This window comes from Hypomesus transpacificus, chromosome 9 (assembly GCF_021917145.1).
Source record: "Hypomesus transpacificus isolate Combined female chromosome 9, fHypTra1, whole genome shotgun sequence".
Lineage (NCBI taxonomy): Eukaryota > Metazoa > Chordata > Actinopteri > Osmeriformes > Osmeridae > Hypomesus > Hypomesus transpacificus.
The window spans coordinates 16,997,132-17,020,242 of record NC_061068.1 but is presented as its reverse complement, the minus strand read 5'-3'; the positions used below and the strand labels follow the sequence as shown (position 1 = coordinate 17,020,242).

Here is a 23,111-nt window from a genome sequence, read left to right as displayed (position 1 = left end):
GTCTCTCCTGATGGATTTATCTATTATTATAGAAACCTGTGTGTGTCATCTTACTCACCAACTGCACCACGGGCACTGTGCCCTATCTATAATTACAGGATTCTGTGTGTGTGTCATCTACTTCTTCACGGGCACTCTTCACTATCCATCTATAGTTCCAGGATTCCTGTGGCGGGTCTAGACTTATTTTACTGGGTGGGCCAGTAAAATTGTGTTTAATCAGTGGGGCACATTAAAAACTGGAACAAATTATATTTAAACATTAAATACTTTAATTTTGCTTTACGTTAAAATCATACAAACGTGTATTTTGTACATAAAGAGTGCATCAATTGGAACAATGAGGTAGGGCCATCAAAAATTTGAAATTAAATATAGTAGGACAATGCTGCAAAAGGTGGGCATGGACCCCTGAAAAAGAATTCATCACAGATAATATTTAATTGATGGAGAGCCACTGAAATGCCATCAAAAACTATGTAATTTCCCCACACCTTATAACCTTCTGACGATTTACATTAAGTCATTTAGCAGACGCTCTTATCCAGAGCGACTTACAGTAAGTACAGGGACATTCCCCCGAGGCAAGTAGGGTGAAGTGCCTTGCCCAAGGACACAATGTAATTTGGAACGAACTGGCAACCTTCAGATTGCTAGCCCGATTCCCTAACCGCTCAGCCACCTGACTACCTGACATGAAACTATGGAGGCCTTCAGCCTGAAATGTTGCTGGTAATCAGCATTTAACATGAATGCCAAAAATAACATCAATTGATTTTAACGAACAAAACTCCACATCAGCTATTGGGGCTATCAGAGCCAATGCTGAATTGTGTAACATAAGTAACATTTCAAAGAAACCAATTACATATAACAAAAACTGTATTTTGACCAAATAAAAGGGTACAACAATGTGTCATTTCTATTTATGGAAGCCAGTGCAGTGCTACTGTGGACAGTTGAGTCAAAGGTGGCCACAGGGGGGACCAGGGAAATTTTTACAGGGGCACTGGCCCCTGTAGGCCCCCGTGTAGATCCGCCACTGTCCAGGAGTCTGTGTTTGCGTGTCTCATCGACATCTAATACACGGCTGTATCATGGGCACTGTGCACAAGTGTAGGAAATCTCATATGATCGCATCTGTTATTTATCAAAGAACTGAGAGTGTGTCTTTGATGTAACAATGCTGTACATAGCTCTGAATGTGAGCTTACCTGAATCCCTTGAGCAAGCAAGACAGTGGAAAAAAAGAGATGGACAGATGGAAGTAGGCCAAAGGCCAGCAATTAATCCTTGTCTCGCCACAGTGCTTGCCCCCACGCTCATATCCCCATTGACCATTTTAATCTGTGAGCTGAGTTGACCCTCCGGGGAAAAAAATCACTACAATTCTTCCAGATGTTTGATCTGTGGATTAGATGCGGGGGTCAGAGCAGTCGGTGACCAGCCAATCCTGCTGTTTGGCCTCAACACAGATTCTGCATGATGTACAACGTGGCATTAACTTAAATGAACTAGAATGGATTCTCGATGGGCCATGTGAGGAGGTTAGATACTTAGTGTAAGGCATACTCCTGTGGAGCGGGAATGGAGGAAGGAGTGAAGGTTAAAGAAATAGTAAAGGGAGAAAGTTGGGAAAAGTGAGAGAAAGACAGAGAGATTAGGGGGGGATCCTCTTGCGCTGATGGGGGTATGTTTGTGGAGAGACAGTGTTTTCATCTTTTTTTTGTCGTTGACCTGCAGTTCCTTTTCTTAAGAGTGCATTTGGGAGTTTTGTTTGGAAAGTAAGATGGATTCAGAGCCACTTTGACATTCACAACATTCAACATTAAGAATTGATTGGTTCTTTGTTGTGAATTGTTTTTTGTTTGACTCTGTTGTTATATGGTTATTCTTACATCAATTTGGTGACACACTGTACGTGTATTGTTATAGCGGGTCTACTTTTAACAAAAATGTAATAAAACTGTAATTAACATGTACAAGGCTATGAAACTTGGAAGATCTCTGAAATTGTTGATAAGGCAGGACGGGTTGCAGAAAAAAATAAAAAAATAAATCTATCTCAGTTTAAGCCACTTCTATTGGATTGATTGTCTTTACATGAATGTGGCACACCCATTTCTCAATGTTGTTACTTGGCATTGAAAACATGTGACAGACATGGATCCACAATATTGTAGTTGCTATTATTGGATTAGTGTCAACATCCTTCCCGAAAAGACGGATAAGACAAAAGATAGACGGGTGAGGAAACTTGGAATGGCTGTCTTCCTTAACTAAACATCCCACATGGAGAACCACACAGATCTTGATCGACGTTCTCAAGGACCAGCCTCTGTGTGCCGCTGACCAATCCCATTGCAGAAGAAGGACGAGCCTTCAGTTCCAACCTCTTATTTTCACGCACACCAGCAGTCATGTGATGGTAATATAGTACAACTCCACTGCTTTGCTGCTCGTCAGTCTGAACAGCGCTGCATGGCCAGTCTCAAGGGCAAACCATGTACTAGTACATTTCCTATCGAACGCAAATGAAACGTAAATACATTGGATTACAGTTGGGTTCTAAATGCGTAATTGAATAGGTAAGTTTCTTTATTTTTAAATGGTAATGAGTGCTGCATTAGGTATTGGGCGTGCTCTCTTGTACGCGACCATATGCTGCAGCACGCTGCTCCGCTGGACGAAAACATGTTTACGTTGTAGCAGAGGAGCAGCGCGTACGAGGCGTCCTATTGCTGAGGGGATGGCCAGACCTTTAGCCTTGCTTGCTCCAGTAAAACTAAATCATGTGTTCAACAATTAGTTATTCGTTTCATAGCAATCTAGCAAAACGTGCTAGTGTAAGGCATTTTACTGCACAATTGCGGGTTTATAGCCAGGCATGGATTTGCAATTGATTGACGTTGCTCATAACCATAATAACAGTCGGATAGCTTAATCATGTAGTTTATATAATGTAGTTAGATCATTACATATGTAATCGCCACATGACATTTTCTTAATATGCATTGTATGCAGAGGTAACATAACGTGGTCAATTATTGAAAATTGTTCAGTTAAAATTGTGACGAACGCTTGAAAAAATGTACACTGACGCAGAACTCATGAAAGAACTACTTGCATGTGGTAATCGCGTGTCTTTTCACTTCAGTTTCATTGCAATGAATTAAGTTAAAGTAAAGAGCACGCAGGTGATGTAGGCCTATGTACTGAGAGGAGCGCTCATTGCTCATGCCTGCCCCACGCGGTGTTTTGTGTAAATAATGTTGACAGTTCTTTTGGCAGGTTACTTTCGGTCATTGAGCCAGAGGCACCAAAAAGGGGACGGTCAAACAACCTTGCTCTGTGTTTCTCAGAAAATAACCTCTTACCGTGCGAATTTCACAGAAATAGAATGTCAATTTTGTATTTACAAATAAAGGGCTGTAAAACAGCTGTAAAATCAGCTGTAAGCTTATATAGGCTAGCCTCAAGTGTTGATATTAGTTATTGGTTTTATAATTGCACTTTTACACAAGGGTTTTATTAGTGAATGATTTTCAATTAATCATATAAACTCATAATAAACTATACATATAGTGCAATTTGATTCCTTTTATAGTTTAAAGGGCGTAGAATATATAATTTATCCAAAGGTGCATGGAAGAAACTCCACTTGGCAGAAACTAGGCTATTTCTATTGCCTGGTGTCATATGGAAGTTATTTTTAAGAATGTTGACGCTCTGGAATAAAAGTAAAGGAATGCGTATCACTGACGTTTGCTCTTTATGTACCGCTTATTCCATTCTCCCACTAACTGTATGTGAGTTTTAAAACAAAACGCAGCATAATTCTGTTGTTGTAGGTTTTCAAGTAGCCAATACCAAGTCCTTTTAAATCTATACTAATATATTTGTTTGCTTTCTGTTGCTTTCTTTCCCCAACTATAACCATCTGAAGACAAATCCATGCTGGAAACCTTGGATTAATATCTATTTTTTCAACACAAGCCATTGTTTTGTTTTTACAGCGAGGGAGAACAACAGCTGTTTTGGTATCTCTCTTTGGTAAGAGGAACAACCTTGCTGGGGACCCCTTGGTGGGTTTATTTAGTCTCCTTTCCCAGTGATACAAGGATAAACCCCAATACCAATTCTGTTGAACACAACTTTCTCAACACAAGGGGGAGACAACATTTATTCCCCGACAAGGGATGGTAGATAACTTTGTAGTGAGCGAGGAGTCTTTTCTGATATACTGTGGCTCCCCGCCCGCATACCACCTATCGGACATGGTGACAGACTCAAGCACCTACCAGGTGATGTCCTCGCCCTTCTCTGAGGATGACCTCAGCGAGTCATCCAGCCCCCGGTCCTGTTCTAGCCCAGACTCCCAGGTCCTCAGCTCCAGCTATGGTAGCAGCTCCAGCACAGAGAGCCAGGACAGCATCCTGGACTACCTGCTCTCCCAAACCTCTCTGGGGGCTGCAGGTGGTGGAGCAGTGGTCCCAATGCCACTACCCACCTTCTTGTGGGACTGTCGGAAGGATGCGCCAACGAATCCGGAGCCAGTGAAGGAGGAGAATTTTGACTTCCCGGTTTGGTCTTCTGTGGACATGGAAGAGCCACCTGGAGGGTCCTTCCAGCCAACCCTGGAGGAGATTGAAGAGTTCTTAGAGGAGAATATGGAGGTGGTGTCAATGAAACAGGAGGCATTGGAGGAGGTGGTGGGTCTGGGGGGGAGCTTAGAAGTCTGTAGGGATGCTTCCCCAGGGAAAAGGCTGGAAGCAGAGTCCAAGCGTTCAGACCAAACTGTGCCCACTGCAAATGCTGCTGACACTGCTACCACCAAGGAAATGACCAAAGGTATACAGGCCAAAACTCCTGCACAAGAACCTGACACAGGCCTGAACAATGGCCCAAAGAGGGGCTCGGCCAACAAGAGTGTCTCCACAGATGGTGGTTCCAATGATGACAGTAGTGGGATGCCAGTCATCGTCCAGATCCAGCCAATTCAGATCAAACAGGAACCAACAGCGACACCAACTCCACTGCCTATGTCCCAGCCCCCACAATCAACCTTGGCCTCGGATATCAAAATAGCCCAGCTGCTGGTCAACATCCAAGGCCAGACCTTTGCACTGGTCCCCCAGCTCCTTCCCTCCACCAATCTCAATGTCTCCTCCAAGTTTGTGCGCATTGCACCAGTCCCCATAGCGGCCAAGCCCCTGGGGAATGGGGATGCTTTGGCGGGGAGTCACAGAGGGGGGATCTTGGTTGGGGGTCAGAAGTTTCAGAAGAATCAACTGGCAGACCTTATCAAAATGCACAAATGTACTTTCCCAGGCTGCACCAAGATGTACACCAAAAGCAGCCACCTCAAGGCTCACCTCAGAAGACATACCGGGGAGAAGCCTTTTGCTTGCACCTGGTCTGGGTGTGGATGGAGGTGAGTGTCCGGTGAAGCTGAAGATTGATGTTTATGGCAATAAGAAAAAGAAAGATCTTCATTGTTATTGTGATGCCAATAATTAGGCTCTTCACAAAAATTTAGATTATGCTATAGATGACTCATACTTGGGATGTATTTTTGCCTCAGTCATTCATACATCAATGCAGTAACTATTCACACACCAATAGCCCCAAGACTATTTTGAGTAGTTCATTGCTCATAATTACCATGGTTTTATACCACAAATGGCTTTGTGGGTTAGAAGTTTTCAATCTTTTTTATTCAGTAGATCAAGACACAAAACATCCCTCATAAAGACACATGTAAAAGATTATATTAGATTTGATAAAACTTCCTTCCTGAAGGTAAATTCAGACATATGGGAGTGGCTTAACCCCAATTTTTTACTGTCTCTCCATCGGAAGCGGTGGTAATTATATGTACGGGAATCTATTTAGCATTCCTAGCATTGCGTTCCTCAACAAACAAAGCCTCTTGCTGATTGTGACTGGCCCTCACATTGACCTATCTTGTATGGGGTAATCAACTAGCCACTGCGAGTTGTGACTTAGTAGGGACTTTGTAGGGATTTGTTTAAAATAACATCACTGAGAAGGCGCCCCCTACTTGCAGCCATTGATATCAAAACACAGATACAGTGGGAGATACAATCACTAGATGTGCCACGGAACATAACTACAAACTAAACAACAACTTTGTTATTCAAAGTGCTAATTGTGTAGCTAATACACATGTAACTCATTAGCAAGTAGCAATGGCTTGAGGGGAAAATATGAACGAAGAGGAGTTTCAGAATCAAATCATTGAGACTGTTTCTTGTTCATCCAAGTTCAAAGGTTGATTTGCAATGAATTTGCAGTGTTAATTAGGTGTATTTCAGGCATGTATTGCAAGTGTGTTCTGCTTGTAGATTCACACTTTTTGTCAGGAATCGGGCGAGAGACCGCCGTATCTGGGATATGTGAGAATGGCGGGGGTGTCATCTTTCTGCGGGGTAAACTAAAACTAGGACGAGGCATGTGGATAGAGGTCACATGGGTGCAACTTGGGCGCCTCCTGTTGTGACTAGACAGCTGTACAGTGGCTGCAGCAGTGATGTGTGTGTGGGTGAAACTGAGCCAAGTCTATTGGTACAAGATCTAGACTTTCGATTTCTTCATAGCAGTTTGATTAAGAGGAGGTTGGCTTAGGGATATGTGTGTGTGTGATTCTTGGCCCTTGGTTTAGCTGGCAGATTTCCTGAGGCCGCAGAGTCAGGCGGTGAGAGTGACAGTATTGGGTGAAAGACTGTAACCCTTGTGCTAGGAGCCATGTTAAACCCTCTACACAATTCACAGAGACATTAGCACGCTAGGGCATGGATTTTGTATACACACATGGCATAAAACAGTTTTTCTTCAAGTTGGATGTACAATACATGTGTACATGCATGGAGGCATACTAGAAAAGATTCTTCAGTGAGCTTGTATCCAGTTCATGTTTAATCGTTTACATTTTTTGGCATAGCAGACAGATTCAGCCACCATATCAATCCATATTGATAATACTTCTTGCACCAACCTGGTTATCAGTCAGTGGAACATTTGATTGTAATGAAGCACAAATGTTTTTCAGGACAGGAGTTGGAGAAATCTGGATAGTGGGTGCCAAGCTATGTGTCTCAAAGGGTTCTCATCTAAACACAAAATGTAGGATGTAGCTGGAGTTGAAGCTGATGTCTGTGTACCTGCTTGAAAGAGGGTGAAGTGGGAAAGTAGTGATAAAAGGTGTGAGATGTGTTTGTTTAGATAGTCAGAGCACAAGGTGAAATGAGACGTAATAACCAAATAAAACCATGAGCAACAGAAATGCAGAATAGTAAGGGGTCTGTTTCAGTTTAGCAAACAATCAGAGTGCGTGAGCACCACTGAGGAAGTGAGACGGACAAAGGCCAAGTGTTGAATAGTTGCCATGGCCGTGTGATAGGAATGTCATGGCTGGCAATCTGCATGGAAAGAAGAGAGAAAGAAAGCAAGAGAGAGAAGATTAAATAAGAGAGAGAAGTAGAGTTAAGAGAGATCGAGAAAGATGAATATAGGCTGACCAGAGGATTGATGCTTAGTAAGTTACTGTACATTCACAGGTATTGTCATGCTACAGACAGTCAAAACCATTTTCTCACTGTTCATCTCGGTCATGTGTCATTGTTCACTTTCAGAGCCTCTCCAAACACAGAACAAACAGACACACAAACTGAAAATCCGCCACATATTTTACGCATGTCACACAGAATTAATTTAAAGTGTAGTTAGAATAGGCATGCTGAGTTCAAATCCTTTAGGAGCTTAAAGAATGTTAAAAAAAAATGTACTTTGTGATCTGATTGTGTCAGTCTATGTGCCCTATTAAGCATTTAGTGACTGGCCAAGGCTTCTGAAGGGACAATTAAAATCTCTAACGTTTTATCCATTGTATTTTGCAACTTATTAAGGGTGAAGATTGAATCAAATTACCACCCTTTCAGGTTAGGCTGTACCTAGTTAACATCTGGGAGATAGAGCAAGATTATAAGAGGCCTCAGAGAGTTTTTTGCATTGTGGCCAAGTGCAGTTTTCCCAAGACCTTGTCTGTGCTGTTTTCAACTTGAATTAACGTCCATAAGGTTTACTCTAAGTTCTCCTGCATTACTGTTCTGTTGAGCTTTGAAGCACAAAGGATGGTGCAGGGCGGTTTGCTAATGAGTCACATATTGGTGAAATAATTGTATCAATTCATTGTGTATGCATTGAAAATATAGGAGCTGCTGCTAGCATTTAATACAAAACAAAATCAATAGAGATGTAGAAATCTGGAGAGGGCATTTTCCCTACTGTGTCATAGTGTGTTCTGTACACACCATTATGAAAACAACTGGTTTATTCTCTGGAGAAATATTTAGGTTAGTTGTCCTCAGCCTTTGTGTGATTGTGAGTTCAATCATTTCCAAATTTCTCGACAGACTTTTCTCCAACAAAGTGTATTGTAATGTAATTATAATACATAAGATATTAATTCAAACAGAATTAACCTGTATTCCTATTACCTTTCTGTCTATTTCAGGTTCTCGCGTTCAGATGAGCTGTCGCGACACCGGCGGTCCCACTCCGGGGTCAAGCCCTACCAGTGCCCTATATGTGAGAAAAAGTTTGCTCGTAGTGACCACCTGTCCAAACATATTAAGGTCCACCGCTTTCCACGAAGCACCCGGACGGTGCGCACTGCAAACTGACTCCTCTCTGATCACTGTCAAACAGACATTGGCCAAGGAAGCAGAGAAAGAGTATATGGATGTGTGTGGAAGTGTTTGTGACTTCAAATGTGTGTCTTTTGAAAAGAAAGTGTGATTGGGGTCATGGTAATTTATTGTGCAAATCAAAACTTGGTTACCATCTTCTCTGTCATCAGAATTTCAGAAAACTTGGTGACATGTTGTATTCTCTGTAAATGTTTTTGCAGTCCTTTATCTTTTGTTTCAGTGTAAGATAAGATCAAATCAACTTTCATTGTAGCTAAAATGTATATTGCTTCAGTAATGGCCTTGTGTTTCTATTTTACCTAGATAAAAGACTGCATTTGTATTGCCAACGCCAATGTCTTGGACATTCCACATGTTATGCAATAGTTAGGAAGTCAGGTTGAAGTTTCTCTGGAAACTTTTTGTCCTCGTGTTTGTTTCGTCTTATCGTGCCATGCATTTGGGTGGCGAAAAGGTGAAGCATTTATGGACATGAACTACTGATGACACAAATAAGAGAATAAGATAGTGGGATTCTTTTCAAGAACCTGCTCCAATCATGATGCAAGGGAAAGTTCAAAGCAATAAGAATATCAAAAAAGTAACACTAGTAATTTTTTATATCTAAACAAGCCTTCCAGTCAGTGTTAGATTATTACTTAAGTTTGTTTTCAGCTTTTTATTCAAGTGAATAACATGTTTATGTTGGTGTTTTTTGAATTGGTATCTCAAGCAGTCTTACAACTCAAGTTTGGCCTTAACTTGTCACAGTATCCTTTTGATGAAGCAACCAGTGGTCACATAATAGGTTGTTTATCAAGAATATTTATTTGTCGGGTAACCAGTGTCTAAATCAGGAAAATGATTAGGAGGTATTATACACTACAGTGCTCAGCATACATAACCATTGAGATGAATGTCTCAATGAGCAAATTTAGTTTTTGTCAACACAAAATCTGCCTCATTTGTTCAATCTCTTAAAGGAATTACCCTCAAGTTTTTGCCCTCAATTTGCTATGGCAGCATGGGGCTCTGTATGCGGACACAACACCGTGGTGCTGAACGCCCTGAAGAACTACCTTCTGGCGATTAATAGTTGTTTTTGTTAGCTCTTGAATGTGTGTGTTATGTGTGCAACAAAGGTTGTGCGGATGACCGTCCATGCATATCTCATGTATGTTTGCAAACAAAATACAGGGGGTACACAATATTGTACATCATTCCTTTCATTCAATTTTTGAATTTTGAATGCTTGTTTAAACACAGGTGTTTTATCGCATCCTATGAATGTATGTAAATATGAGGACGTGTACATGGCTGCATACACAAGAAAACACAAGACTTCTGATAAACTATCTTAGTCTGTCTTTGTGAATATTTCTAGTGTAAACCCTAAAAATGTACATAAAGTTTCAGTACATATGAATATATTCTATATTTTTTCTTTGTTCTACCCAAGATGCATTTACAAATAAAAAGAAAGCAAAGCATGTGAACGTGTATATTTTCTCTATGCTGTATGATCATGAATTGTTCTCACGTTCGACAATCCAAGATCAATAAACGGGACACAAAATAAACTCCTCAGCAAAACTAGCAAAACAGTGAAATAAGTACAAACAATGCACAGTGCACACATTAATTTGTTGTAGTGGGGCCTGGTTTGCCTGATGTAACCCTTGTTGTGAGTCTTGGTTTACCACACCATGAAACCCCACTCTGGATATTATATCACCATCTTGATGATCACCACAATGAAGCGATTCATGAAAAGGACTCAAACTGGTTTTATCACTTAACTGTCTGTCTGACAGACCCTGACACCCTGACAACCTTCCCAGTTTCCAAAATCCCTAAATGAACATGCATGCAAAGGAACAAAGGTAAAATAAGTTTCCTCATTCTGAACATCCAGTACCTGCCAATGCCTCCACTGAATGCACAGCAACCATATGGACGCCACTTTAAATTTATAACCACTCAGTTTACATGATATCCATTTTGATCACCGGCCAACACAGTGTTTGACATATACTAGGCAGACAGGCAGGCTGTCGTTGCAGTTAATGTTCCAGGTGGAAAAGTTGCTGACTCACTCAACATAAGGAAACAGTCAAAATGTTGTCATGTACAGGAGAGGGGGAATGTAAAGAAGAAAGGGGGGTGAGGGAGGCTGGCCCTTGAAACACTAACTTGGAATGAGTCTGGTTTTGGATGTAGTAAACTGGTTTGTGTGTGTGGGGGAGTGGGGATGGATTAGGGGGTTTGACATGGAACGTGTATGTGTTCTGTGGTCTGGGTTGCACTGCCCCTCTGCACTTCCCCTCCTTATTCTCCTGGTTCATGTTGTGTTCTACATTCTTTGGATGCTTTTTTGTCTGGACTGTACCACAACACTTAATGTGGGGGTTTAGAGGGTGAAGAAAAAAGGGAAATCAATATACCTGTCCGCCGACCTACCCACCTACCTCCCACATTTCTGGGACACTGGTTTGCATTGTGTAAAGTCCAACACATCTGGTAAAATAAACAGCAGGAGACACATTGCATCTTATCAAGGTTCTCACCCTCTCATTTTAGGCACCCACCCAGACAACCCCAAGGTCAGTTGTTGATGAGAAATAGAGCATTGTCTAATATGTGAGCCCTGCCAAGGAGAATTGGCTGAATAATTCATTGTTTGCAGTATGGAGAATGGAAGGTGTCAGAATCTATGGATTTTGTTACTTGCAAAATCTTATATCTTCAAAAAAACTAACATATATGTGTATGTTGTCCCCAAGAAGGTTGTCCGGTCTTTCCCAAATCAGAAGCCCTGGGTTGATGCCGCGGTCCGGGCCAAGCTGAGAGCCCGTACTGTCGCCTTTAATTCTGGGGACCCTGATGAGTACAGGAAGGCCAGATACGACCTTCTGAAGGCCATCAAAGCAGCGAAAAGGGCCTACAGGACCAAGGTGGAGTCCAGCTACCATGGCTCTGCCCCCTGCGCATGTGGAGTGGACTTAAAGCCATTACAGAATACAAAGGGAGAGGCTACAATGAGACCCAGTCTTCTGTCCTACTGCCAGACGAGCTGAACTCCTTCTACGCTCGCTTTGAGAGGGACAGTGAACCCCCTGCAGTGGAGCTACCTGAAGGCCAAGCCAGTGGTGTGCCTACACTAACTGTAGCTGAGGTGAGGCTATGCTTTAAGAAGATCAACCCTCGCAAGGCATCTGGCCCAGACGGCATATCAGGTAGGGCCCTTAGGGGCTGCGCTGACCAGCTGGCAGGGGTCTTCAGTGACATCTTCAACCTCTCCCTTAACCTGTCTGTACTCCCCACCTGCTTCAAGAGGACCACCATCATCCCTGTGCCCAAGAACACCAAGGTCACATGTCTGAATGACTATCGCCCAATAGCACTGACCTCTATCATCATGAAGTGCTTCGAGCGGCTAGTCAAATCATTCATCTGCTCCTCGCTGCCCCCCACACTGGACCCTATGCAGTTTGCATACCGGTCCAATAGGTCTACAGACGATGCCATCGCTCTGACCATGCACACCGCTCTCTCCCACCTGGACAAGGGGAATACATATGTGAGGATGCTGTTCATTGACTACAGCTCTGCATTCAACACCATCATCCCCTCCAGACTGGTCTCCAAGCTTGTGGACCTGGGACTAAGCACCTCCCTCTGCAAGTGGATCTTCCACTTCCTGACGGGGAGGCCACAGGTGGTGAGAATCGGTGACCGCACTTCATCTGTACTGATCACCAACACAGGCACCCCCCAGGGCTGTGTGCTCAGCCCTCTCCTGTTCTCCTTGTTCACCCACGACTGTGCGGCTACGCACAGCTCCAACCTCCTCGTTAAGTTTGCTGACGACACAACCATCGTGGGCCTCATCTCTGACAGTGACGAGTCAGCCTACAGAGAGGAGGTTGACACCCTGACATCATGGTGTCAGGACAACAACCTCTCTCTTAACATCAGCAAGACCAAGGAGATGATTGTGGACTTTAGGAGGCGGCAGGAGGAGGAGCATGCACCCCTATTCATCAATGGATCGGAAGTGGAGAAGGTCAGCTGCTTCAAGTTCCTCGGGGTGAACATCAGCAATGACCTCACCTGGTCTGTTCACACGGACAAGGTGGTCAAAACGGCCCGTAAGCGCCTCTTCTTCCTGAGGAGACTGAAGAAGTTTGGTATGGACTCAGTCATCCTTACTAACTTTTACAGATGCACTATAGAAAGCATTCTGACTGGTTGTATCACAGTGTGGTATGGGAGCTGCACAGACCGGGACCGCAAGGCCCTACGAAGTGTGGTCCGTTCTGCTGAGTTCATCATCGGCAGGAAGCTCCCAGCCCTACAGGACACCTACCACACACGTTGCCTTAGGAAAGCCAGCAGGATTCTAAGAGACTGTTCCCACCCATCCTTCAGTCTCTTTACCCCGTTGCCTTCTGGCAGGCGTTACCGCAGCATCCGGTCGCGCACACGCAGACTGGACAACAGTTTCTACCCAAGGGTCATCAGGCTTCTCAATGGACACTGATATGGACATTTTTACTGCACACTAGTCACTTATACACTGTCACTTTCAGCTACTGGTTGCTCTTTCAGTAACATTGCACTACTGTACCTCGCCACCAGGCTCCTGTTTGGTCATTGACAAAGTCACTGATCTGTAAATTTGCATTACTGCACTGTACTCCATTTAGGTTAGATTAGTTTATAGGGTTGTAACAGGTTTTTTTTTTTTTTTTTTTTTTGTGTATTAGGGTTAGTATAGCGTACTATTTATTGTTATCTGTAATTTAGGAAGTTTTAGTGTTAGGGTTAGTATAGTCGTTTATTTATTGCTATCTGTATATTTAGGAAGTTCACTTATCTAAGCTCAGCATAGATGTAAATTTGTTCTGTGTACTTATATGTTATGTTATGCCAAGTGCTTGCGTTGTCTTGTCTTAAGAATTTCAGTGCCCAGTCTAACCTTGTGTTGCTCTGTGCACCTGACAAATAAAAGACTTGAACTTGAACTTGATGTGTGTAACCATCAAAGTTGGTACCAGTAAGTGGGTACCAATTCCTAGAATTGCCCAGACCCCTCCTAACCAGGTGTACCCATGTCCTGTTTTTTTGGAAATTATGAAACAATGGACAGCTCTGCCACCAAATCCTGTCCACCTTGAGTATTTTTCTTCCTCTGATAAAAGGCAACCTACTCCCCACACACAATCATCTGTGAATTAAATCTACGAGAAAGAGTAACATGTATCTCTACAGTACCTGATTAAGACTTAAGATCTACTTAATTTTTAGAAGTTTTTTTTTTTTTATATATTCAAATTATGCTTTCAAGCAATGGCATTTTTGCAGCTCCTTTTGAACAATCCACCTCTTAATATTTGAAATCTGTGGAGCTCGAATAGATATTTGAACTGAACTTCTTGATGCACTTTGGATGTAGAAATGTTGGCTGTACGAGAGTTATACACTCATAATAGCTAACTGTATTATTATGTAACCCAGGTATTGTTTCCCATGCTGAAACAGCCAAATACTGCTGATAAGGTAAGTGCTAAGGTGGACAAAGGCTCATAATATCAAATATTAACTGATGCCCTACCCATTATTCTGTTTTAGACACTAGAGTTAAAATGCCATTCATTTAACTGTCTAAAACCTGTGAATATTCAGGATTGTGTATAGAACAGACAAAAAATAATGGCCATCTCACAAACAATATTCATTTGTATTATAGTGTTTTAATAAAACAAGGAATAAAAGATCAATAAAGCAGGATAGTTATCTGTTGAAAATGAAAAATCTTACAGAAAACAACATGTAATAATTGCTGTCTTGTCTCCTCAGAAATGTGTCTAAATGTATTTTCTAATACAACCTTAATTATATTCTGGTTTAATGGTTCATTAAAAAAAGTGCTTGATTGTAGATTAAATTCTCACGTGTGTATCTGAGATATTTAACTTTTACAGTTTCTCTGAATATTTGGCAGGTTTTTGGAGAAATCATCAGGAAATCCTCATTGGATATCTGAGAGCTGGTTGAAAATCTGTGGGCCATTACCCAAGAGCATCTAAGCCATGGTAAAACTATCTCTTCATTTTTGTTTGGAATTCATGTGCAAGAGTGGCACAAGCTAGCATCACCCTTTTCACTCTTCCATTTTTTGTCTTGCCTCCCACCCCCTTCCTTCTTTCTCTTAAGTAATAATATAGACTGGACTTGTAGAAACAGAGATGCATTGCATTCTGAAAGTTTCACTGATTAGAGCCACATTTGTGTGAAAAGTGACAAAAACATTGGCAACATCCAGAGGTGACATCGCCACTGTAAAAGTAGTATTGCCAAACTTAATCGTCAGACTGACACAATATGGTGGATGCATAAAAGAATCATAAAACTATCTATTTTTCTACTGTGTTTATTGAATGTTGTGTGTGACTATGGATCATTTTAGGACATCCTCAGATCTCAAACTCAAACAATAGTAGGCTACAGAACATATTTTTCGTTTCAATCGTTCCTTCATGGTATATGTTATTGGCGATTGCTTTACAGCCACAGAGTAATTCTTAAATACATTTACATTTATTCATTTAGCAGACGCTTTTATCCAAAGCGACTTCCAAGAGAGAGCTTTACAAAGTGTATAGGTCACAGAAAATAAAAACAAGATAGCCCCAAAGCATTGCGGGTAGCCAAAACAAGAAGCACACATTGTGAACAACCAAAAAGTAAGTGCCAAAGGGAAAAACCATAGGAGCATGTAGTTAAGCAAGTTACAATTAAACAACATGAATCTCTAAGTGCAAGTGTACCTGTAGAGAAGCAAGCAACACTAAAAATAAAAATAAGATTAACTAAAATAGAATACAACAGTTTAAATCAGCTACCACTAACCAACAAGAGCAAAAGTCTCTAAGCAAGAGTCATTGTGATCCTTGAGGAAACTAGCATTGGGTTCAGCAAACCATTCCTAAGTACCGTTGTACTCCCGGAACAAGTGCGTCTTGAGCCTTCTCTCGAAGGTGGAGAGACAGTCTGTGTCTCTGATGGAGGTGGGGAGTTGATTCCACCACTGGGGAGCCAGGCAGGAGAAGAGCTTGTGTAAAATAGCTATTTTACATTGAAACTGTGAATAACCCTAGGTAGGAGTAACATCTAACAGATTCATTAATTACATTTACCTACAGAACTAATGGACTGAAGCATCTCAGACAGCATTATCCAGAAGCAAGAATTTGAGAGGCTCCAAAAAATATGTTGTGTAGCCTACTAACGTTTGAGTGGAACACTAAGGTGTTCATTTTAGGACATGGTATATGGAGTTTGTTTGTAGTATCCATGGCAATCGGAGGACTATGGGTTTACTGTACACGTGTGAAGTTGCTCGCAGAAAGCAACTATTTCGTATTATATCAATTAGTTTGCTTGCTGTACCAGTTAACAGAAACAACACCATGGTATTCACTTTCAAAGCTGCTACTTTAGCTAATTCAGAAAGCTAGTCAACAGGTCCCTCATCTAGCTCTGACAACTTTATTTCTGACAAAGTTTTGTCTGAGACTGACAGAGGTTTTTCTGACGGCGTTTGGTTTGTCGGCACCACCTGAGACTTTTGCCATTTCTACAAGTGATTCTGTATCCAAAATCAACCGCGTATTTTTCAAATTCTCCCGCCTACCTGCGTAGATATCAACAGCGCAACTGGGTTGTAGGTTGCGGCAGAGAATGTAGTTAATATAGACGGGCTCTGGTTGCGGTCACAAATGGGTTGAAAATTGTATGATAGCCTATGTGTTATGTGAGTAGGATGCGTTTCATACAATATCTGGCAACTGGATAACATTGAAATAATATATTGATGTGAATATTTTAGTGCTGTCAGTTTAACACGTTATTAACGGCGTTAACGCAAACCCAAACAACAACAATTGCCGACGTTAGAAAAACTACAACACCACACCGGATCTAGCTATACCGGAAATAAAACAACAGGCATGCCACACACACTTGTTTGGCTTGCGAGCAGGCTAAAGAGTAGTAGCAGAGCCCGTTTAGGGATATTAGACATTCTCTGGTAGTAGGCTAACGTTACGTTTTGAGTGGATGGCGAGCGCGAGACGCTGAAATGGATGCCAATAAGATTCTGAATGGAAAGTTTACTTTAAAAAAGTTGCCAAATGGTTCCATTGACAAGACCAAAGTGATCTGGGTGTTTTGTCGTTGTAAACTGAGCTATCATCGCAGCACGTCCAGTCTGAAATACCACTTGATGGCCAAGCACACAGCTGACGCGATTCATGTGAATTCTCCGCCCCCTCGTCAAAGCCAGGCTATTGCAATGTTGTTTTCAATAAAAAAAATATTTGCACGAAGCAATCCGAACCACTTTTCCATGTTGATAAGAGCTTTAAAATTTGAAAAAAGAATGGGACAAAAATAAATCAAGGGACATTTAGAATAGATAAAATGTGCGATTAATTGTGATTAATCGCGAGTTATCTATGACATTAATGCGATTAATCGCGATTAAATATTTTAATCGTTTGACAGCACTAGAATACTTATATAACGAGGTTTGGCCATACAAATGACGGGAGTTTCACGGGAGCAATGACAAAATGGGAGGGGGGCGGGAGATGTGATATACGGGAGACTCCCGGGGAAAACGGGAGTGTTGACAGGTATGACCGGACAGCCGCCCGGGGAGGCATTTTCTCATGTCACGTGGGGGGCGCACAAGCATAAAAATTAAAAGAAATCTCTGCACGGTTTTGTCTTATCTATAATGTCACTTTGTGGGGAATTGGCATATTGGCGCCCTCTTTAGGCAGCTGCAGGCACCCCTGCTTGCTTCCTGCTTGCGTGCAGCATTTTCCATCGTTTGTGCCGCCAGGTAGTAGCGGTCTACGTTCCGTGTACTCTCAGGGGGCGGCCGGCGGGGCATGTGTAGTGACGTCAGCGACAGACAGAATAGAAGAGACAGACATGCACAGAGAGACACACTCCCCTCCCACTGGTCCCTTTTGAAGGCCATGTAAGCATTGGACAGGATACAAAATCAATTTTAACTCTTTAGTTCAGGCCATGTTCTACTGTTGCAGAAAGAGGAGATTGTCATGAATATAACTAATGTGATGTTGCCTGCAATCTGATTGACAAATTAGAGTTGCTATCAGTTTGCTACCAATTTTTTTTTTTAAGACTGATCATTTCATAAGCATTCTTTCAATACTGTGAGATCTTATTGTAGACATCAAGCACAGTGATCTTTGCCCAGTATTCAATATATTCTTTCTTCTTGCTTTTGCAACCACAAGTGAGGAAGTGACCACTTCAGGGAATGGTTAAAACTGCGGATGCTTTATTACTGTTGAAAGCAACTCATGAGGTCAGGTCACCCACATCTTGTCGTCATGGTCAAGGGGTTGTGATATCCCTTTCTGATTGGGTTGGGGAATCAGAAATTCATTGTTATGCAATAGGGATAATCTTGCCAGTAGTGGCAAAAGAGACAATAATAATTGCACAACACGGTGTCAACTGCAAACTGATTTTAGCACATTGTGAAACTTTGATGTCCTGCAAGCTGTCCCCAAGTGGCGCATTTCTCAACGGTGAATGTGTGTGCATGTATATGTGTGTGTACTACACTACAGTTTGACATTCTTGATCAGATTTTGTGTACCTTTTAGGCCGTAGGGTGAACCCTGTTATCGTTTCATCCCGCTCCACAGTCTGGCATCTACACAATCTTTAGCTCATAAAAAATAACGAGTCGTGCTAACCTATTCCAGTCCATGTTTTATGAAGAACTAGTTTCTTCAGAGCGTAATAGGATTTTGGTGGAGCGGTTCGACACGTTATCGATCTACACCAATAAAGTAACTGCTTTTTGTCAACATGGATGGATGTGGTTGGCAAATAGAGGATGGGACCTTGCACGTCACCTGGATGACCAGAAATTCAGCCCCTGCAGTGTTTTGCATGTGATACACTGCGGCTTCAAATGGCTGTGATACCCCCTTTCCACCAAAGTGAACCGGGAGCCAGTTCGGAGCTGGTGCTAGAGCCAGTTCGGAGCTGGTTCAAGAACGGAGCTTACTAAGAACCGGTTAGCTTTTTCACGGGCGAGAGCCACCACAGAGCCACGTCATTACGTCACTGTATACGTCTCACATTTCCCAGCAACGCTAGCGCGGTAGCGCCAAACACAACATCAACAATGGCGGGGACGTTTCGTTGGAATCGCTGTAAGTTGGAGTAAATTTACAAATTAGCAGTTTCATCAATAAAATAAGCACATTTTCAGCAACTACACTGCCCACTTCGCGATACATTTTCATTCAGATTTTGATTTACAAGTACCGTTTAGCTGAAATATAAATTGTAAAAACTTAGAGCAATGGCGGCCAAAGCATTTTCTTGGTCACGGTAACCCCGCCCCAAGCGGTTCTTTATTGGTTCGTAAACTAGACCAGCTCCGAAGTGGTGCTCGTTGCGAAACACGTACGAACCACTTTTCCGGTTCCCAGTCTGTCGAAAGAGAAAGAACTGGTACGCGATTAGGCACCGGCTCCGAATCGGCACCCAAAATGCGTTGGCGGAAAAGGGGTATGAGACAGGCAGATGTTCCTGTTTTTCTGCAGGACTGCATTGCACAGACTTATGTTGTTGTTGTAATTGTGCCAACACAAAACTGTGTTGAAAACTAAGGAACTGGAAGATAATTGTCCTGACACTGACAGTGAGGACTGAGTGTCCTTAATCTGTTATTCCTTATTCTGTTTTATTTATCATATTTCATATTTTTTATAAAAAGTAAAATAATAGTTGATCAGTGTTGTTTTCATTTGTGGAAGAATGAATGAATGAATTGAATGTTACAACAATGACATAAGTCTGTGCAAAACAGTCCCGCAGAAAAACAGGAACATCTACCTGTTTCACAGGCACTTTTGTAGACAATGTATCACATGCGAAACACTGTATAGGATGGCCGATTTTGCGGCGGTGAACAAAAACTTGGAGGCAGTGATTCAAAGATTTAGAGTAAATCCCAGAAGGTTTTATTAACCTGTGGCAGCAGGCACACATCCCAATATGGAGAAACAAATGACAAAAAGAAAAACTCTGGAACCCTAATTTCCCCTTCCTACATAACTTCCCAATAACCAGAAACATTTTTGCTAACTCAGGGCATTTTGGCATTTACGTACTTGTTCGCCAGAGGTGTGGTCGGCTGTTCCCCTTAGGCCCCACTACCTCCACCTGATCTGCTCTGCACTTTTATCCGAGCAGCCTCACCCATTATGCCCATTATCCCCCTCCTAAATCAATTAACCTTACCATACTACCTACTCCGCCTCACTAACAATAAATACATTCACTAAAATACTACCGACAGATTAGTACACATACGATCCCGCTACACAATGTTCTAGCCCGCTAAATAGCTCCCCAGCGCTCACCTTATACAAACCCCCCTGTCCTCCCACCAACAGTCTTGCATTCCGTGCGCTCACGTCTTAAAAGACCCTTCTGACTTTCTGTCGGGTCTTTCCTCTGTGTCTGTCCGGGTCTGTCCGGACGCAGGCTGTCACCGTGCCACCGCCCAGCCCCGAACAACGTTCGCCATGCGGTGCATGGACGGCTCCCCCGCGACGGTATGTTGTTTGCCCCCGGTAATGGGCAGCCGCACCGTTACACACTGTCAGGGGCAGAATTTCTGGTCATCCTGGGCCTGTAATACCTGTAATACCAAGATTTGCCGTTAGCGAGGTAACTTCAGGTTCAACCCAGGGTCTTCCGTATCACGATGGTGGATCACTTGTTACCGGGGTAGATCGCCATGGTAACACATGCTGAACGGATAACCTGGTCGGTAGCCGGATAAGTTGGAGATCAGAGATCAACCGGTATAAAAACCCCGCCCACTTACTCATTCTTGAGGATACTGGCGTCACCGTTCACAGAAGATCCTGTGGAGCTTGGTGCGTGGACAGTAAGAAAGGTGCGCTCAGAAGAGCCAGAACATTCAGAGACCGACAAATCCATTTGGCATTCCTTGATGAGTATCTTTATGAAAGATAAAGATTATCATCTATAATAATTACGTATCTTTGCCAGCTTCTTGAGTCGTTGCCAATGCCACACATCGAATCCATGCGCTCACAGTCCCACAGACTATGCATAGCGTTGCGTTATGTCGCTACGGGTACTTTTATGTAGTGTCATGTTGATATGTTATTCCTATTCACTGGGGTGTCTCCCCTTAAGTCCTACTGTTGTCCTTGGGTTGCTTTGACCCATTTTCTCATTATTTCCATATTAGAAATGTGGGTTTCCTTCAACCAAAACTTTTCAAACCAAAAAGAACAATGTGTATGGTACCATACAATGCTCTTCACAAGTTAAATAAAATATAATTTCACCACTTTCATTGAATTTTGATGTTTCATTCACTTTTATAGCATTTGTCAAAAAGAATAAATAGGACATTGTGAAAAACCCCACAAAAGGCACAACAAAAAAGCCACTAATGTACATCATGTGTTTTCCCTTACCTAGGAACACAGAAAAAGAATGTCAGTGTAACTAAGTTTAGTGTCATTCATTTAGTCATGTACTATCTCTTCTCATATTCCAGTTTTTCTATCTCCAACCTTGTTTTTTTTTATTAAAAGCCTCTTATACTCTATATCAAGCTCCAGGGTCCTTTTATAAAGACCCCTCAACCTGAGGGCCCTAAGGTTGTCTGCTCCAACCTGAAACAAATAAAGAACATTGGGCCAGATTCTCGAACTCAGTTAAAAATAATTTAAGAAGGAATTTCTTCTGAATTGGATTTAGGAAAATATTTCGCATTCATGAAAGTTTTCTCATCTGGGATTTGTTCTGAACTTCAGAAGACTTTCCAAACTCGAAATAGCAGTCGTAAACCGTCCAGAGTTGTCTCAAATGCGATTTCTGAAAAAACCACAAGGATCAGAGGAATCGCATTTAAGAAAACTCTCTGTGTTTAAAGTGTTAATAAAGTTGAGAAATCGTTGGTGATTGCGTTCAACTCTACAGACTATGGCAAGCCGTTTTATCATTTAACCAATGAATTCTTGATATCCAAAATTTGAATTCTTGTTATCAAGAATTGCATTTTGGTTATCAAGAGTTCGAATTTTGGATATCAAGAATTCGAATTTTGGACATCAAGAATTCATTTGTTAAATGATAAAATGGCTTGCCATAACAGACATCCTCGGATTTAAATAATTCTAATAATTAACCTTGCTTAGTGTGCACACTGTTAGATCCAGTAGAGAACAATTCCACTGCTCCTCTTACTGGTATGATGTTGCACACCTGTGCACCGGTTGCTTTTCGCTTGGACATAACTTGCGTTCCTGTTGCTTTCCTGTGTCTATTCTGATTGCACACGTCACTGCTGTTGCGTGCCCTTATAAGGAGCTGTCGGGGCGTGTATGTATGCAAATTCAGTAGCACGAGGACGCACTTTCAACGTAAGAAAACTCTTCCCGGGGAGCACAGCTCAGAAAACTTCTGCTGCGTAGGAACACATTTTCAAGCCTTTATAAATTTGGCGGATGTGTTTTTCTTACGTTGTTTTCCCAAAGCCCGTAAGAAACATTTCAGAAGAAACTTAAGAAAATGTTGGAGAATGAGGCCCATTGTCCCTTTGGAAAGGCACACTTAGAAAAAGTTGAAGATGTCTATTTGACTACTGTGTTTCAAGGTTCATTGCTTATGTCTTCTGTCTTTGTCTTGGCCTTGAAGGAGAGGCCCTAGGTTCAGGGGGAGGAAGAAGTTCCTAGTCCTGCTGAGTTTAGCAATTTAATCAATTAATTCATATTTCGCACTTTAAGGACTTGTCATGTCTTGTCATCTCATGTTCAGACCACCACCATAAGCAAGTCATTACAGATACTTCAATCACAGCCACACGTTCACACACTCTCACCATCTGTGTTGCAAGTGGTTAAAAAAGAAAAGTGTACCCCCAAAATGCTCTCTGAGCAGACAGACACAGTTTCCTGATCATGTAGGACCTCCACTTGAGAAAGTAAATGGCATATTTGATCATTATTCAGCAACCACATATGGCATACATACTGGCGTATGACTATTAGTTTCACTGTTACCTCTGTATGGCACAGTGGGTTGACAGTGGGTGGTGGCAGCAACACCACTGTATTTCCTGTCACTGCAGAGAACAGTAATTTCACTCCTACAATATTCATAAATAATTGTTGAATGAACGTGGTCACATAGATTACTTGAAACATACATGAGCTGCTGCAGGGTGTGAAGAAATGCCACCTTACACTCTTTCCATCTTGGGGCAACCCTGATAGCTGGAGGGCCAAC

The 23,111-nt window shown here is 42.1% G+C and overlaps 1 protein-coding gene across 1 annotated transcript; it reads left to right on the top strand.

The window, feature by feature from the left end:
* The first annotated feature begins 2,434 nt into the window (after positions 1–2,434).
* klf15 (Kruppel-like factor 15) lies at positions 2,435–10,194 on the top strand. The gene is made up of 3 exons (XM_047026431.1): positions 2,435–2,588; positions 3,947–5,434; positions 8,537–10,194. Exons 2-3 carry the CDS (start codon positions 4,200–4,202, stop codon positions 8,703–8,705), a joined length of 1,404 nt encoding a protein of 467 aa, XP_046882387.1. The 5' UTR covers positions 2,435–2,588; positions 3,947–4,199; the 3' UTR covers positions 8,706–10,194.
* The last annotated feature ends 12,917 nt before the right edge of the window (positions 10,195–23,111 follow it).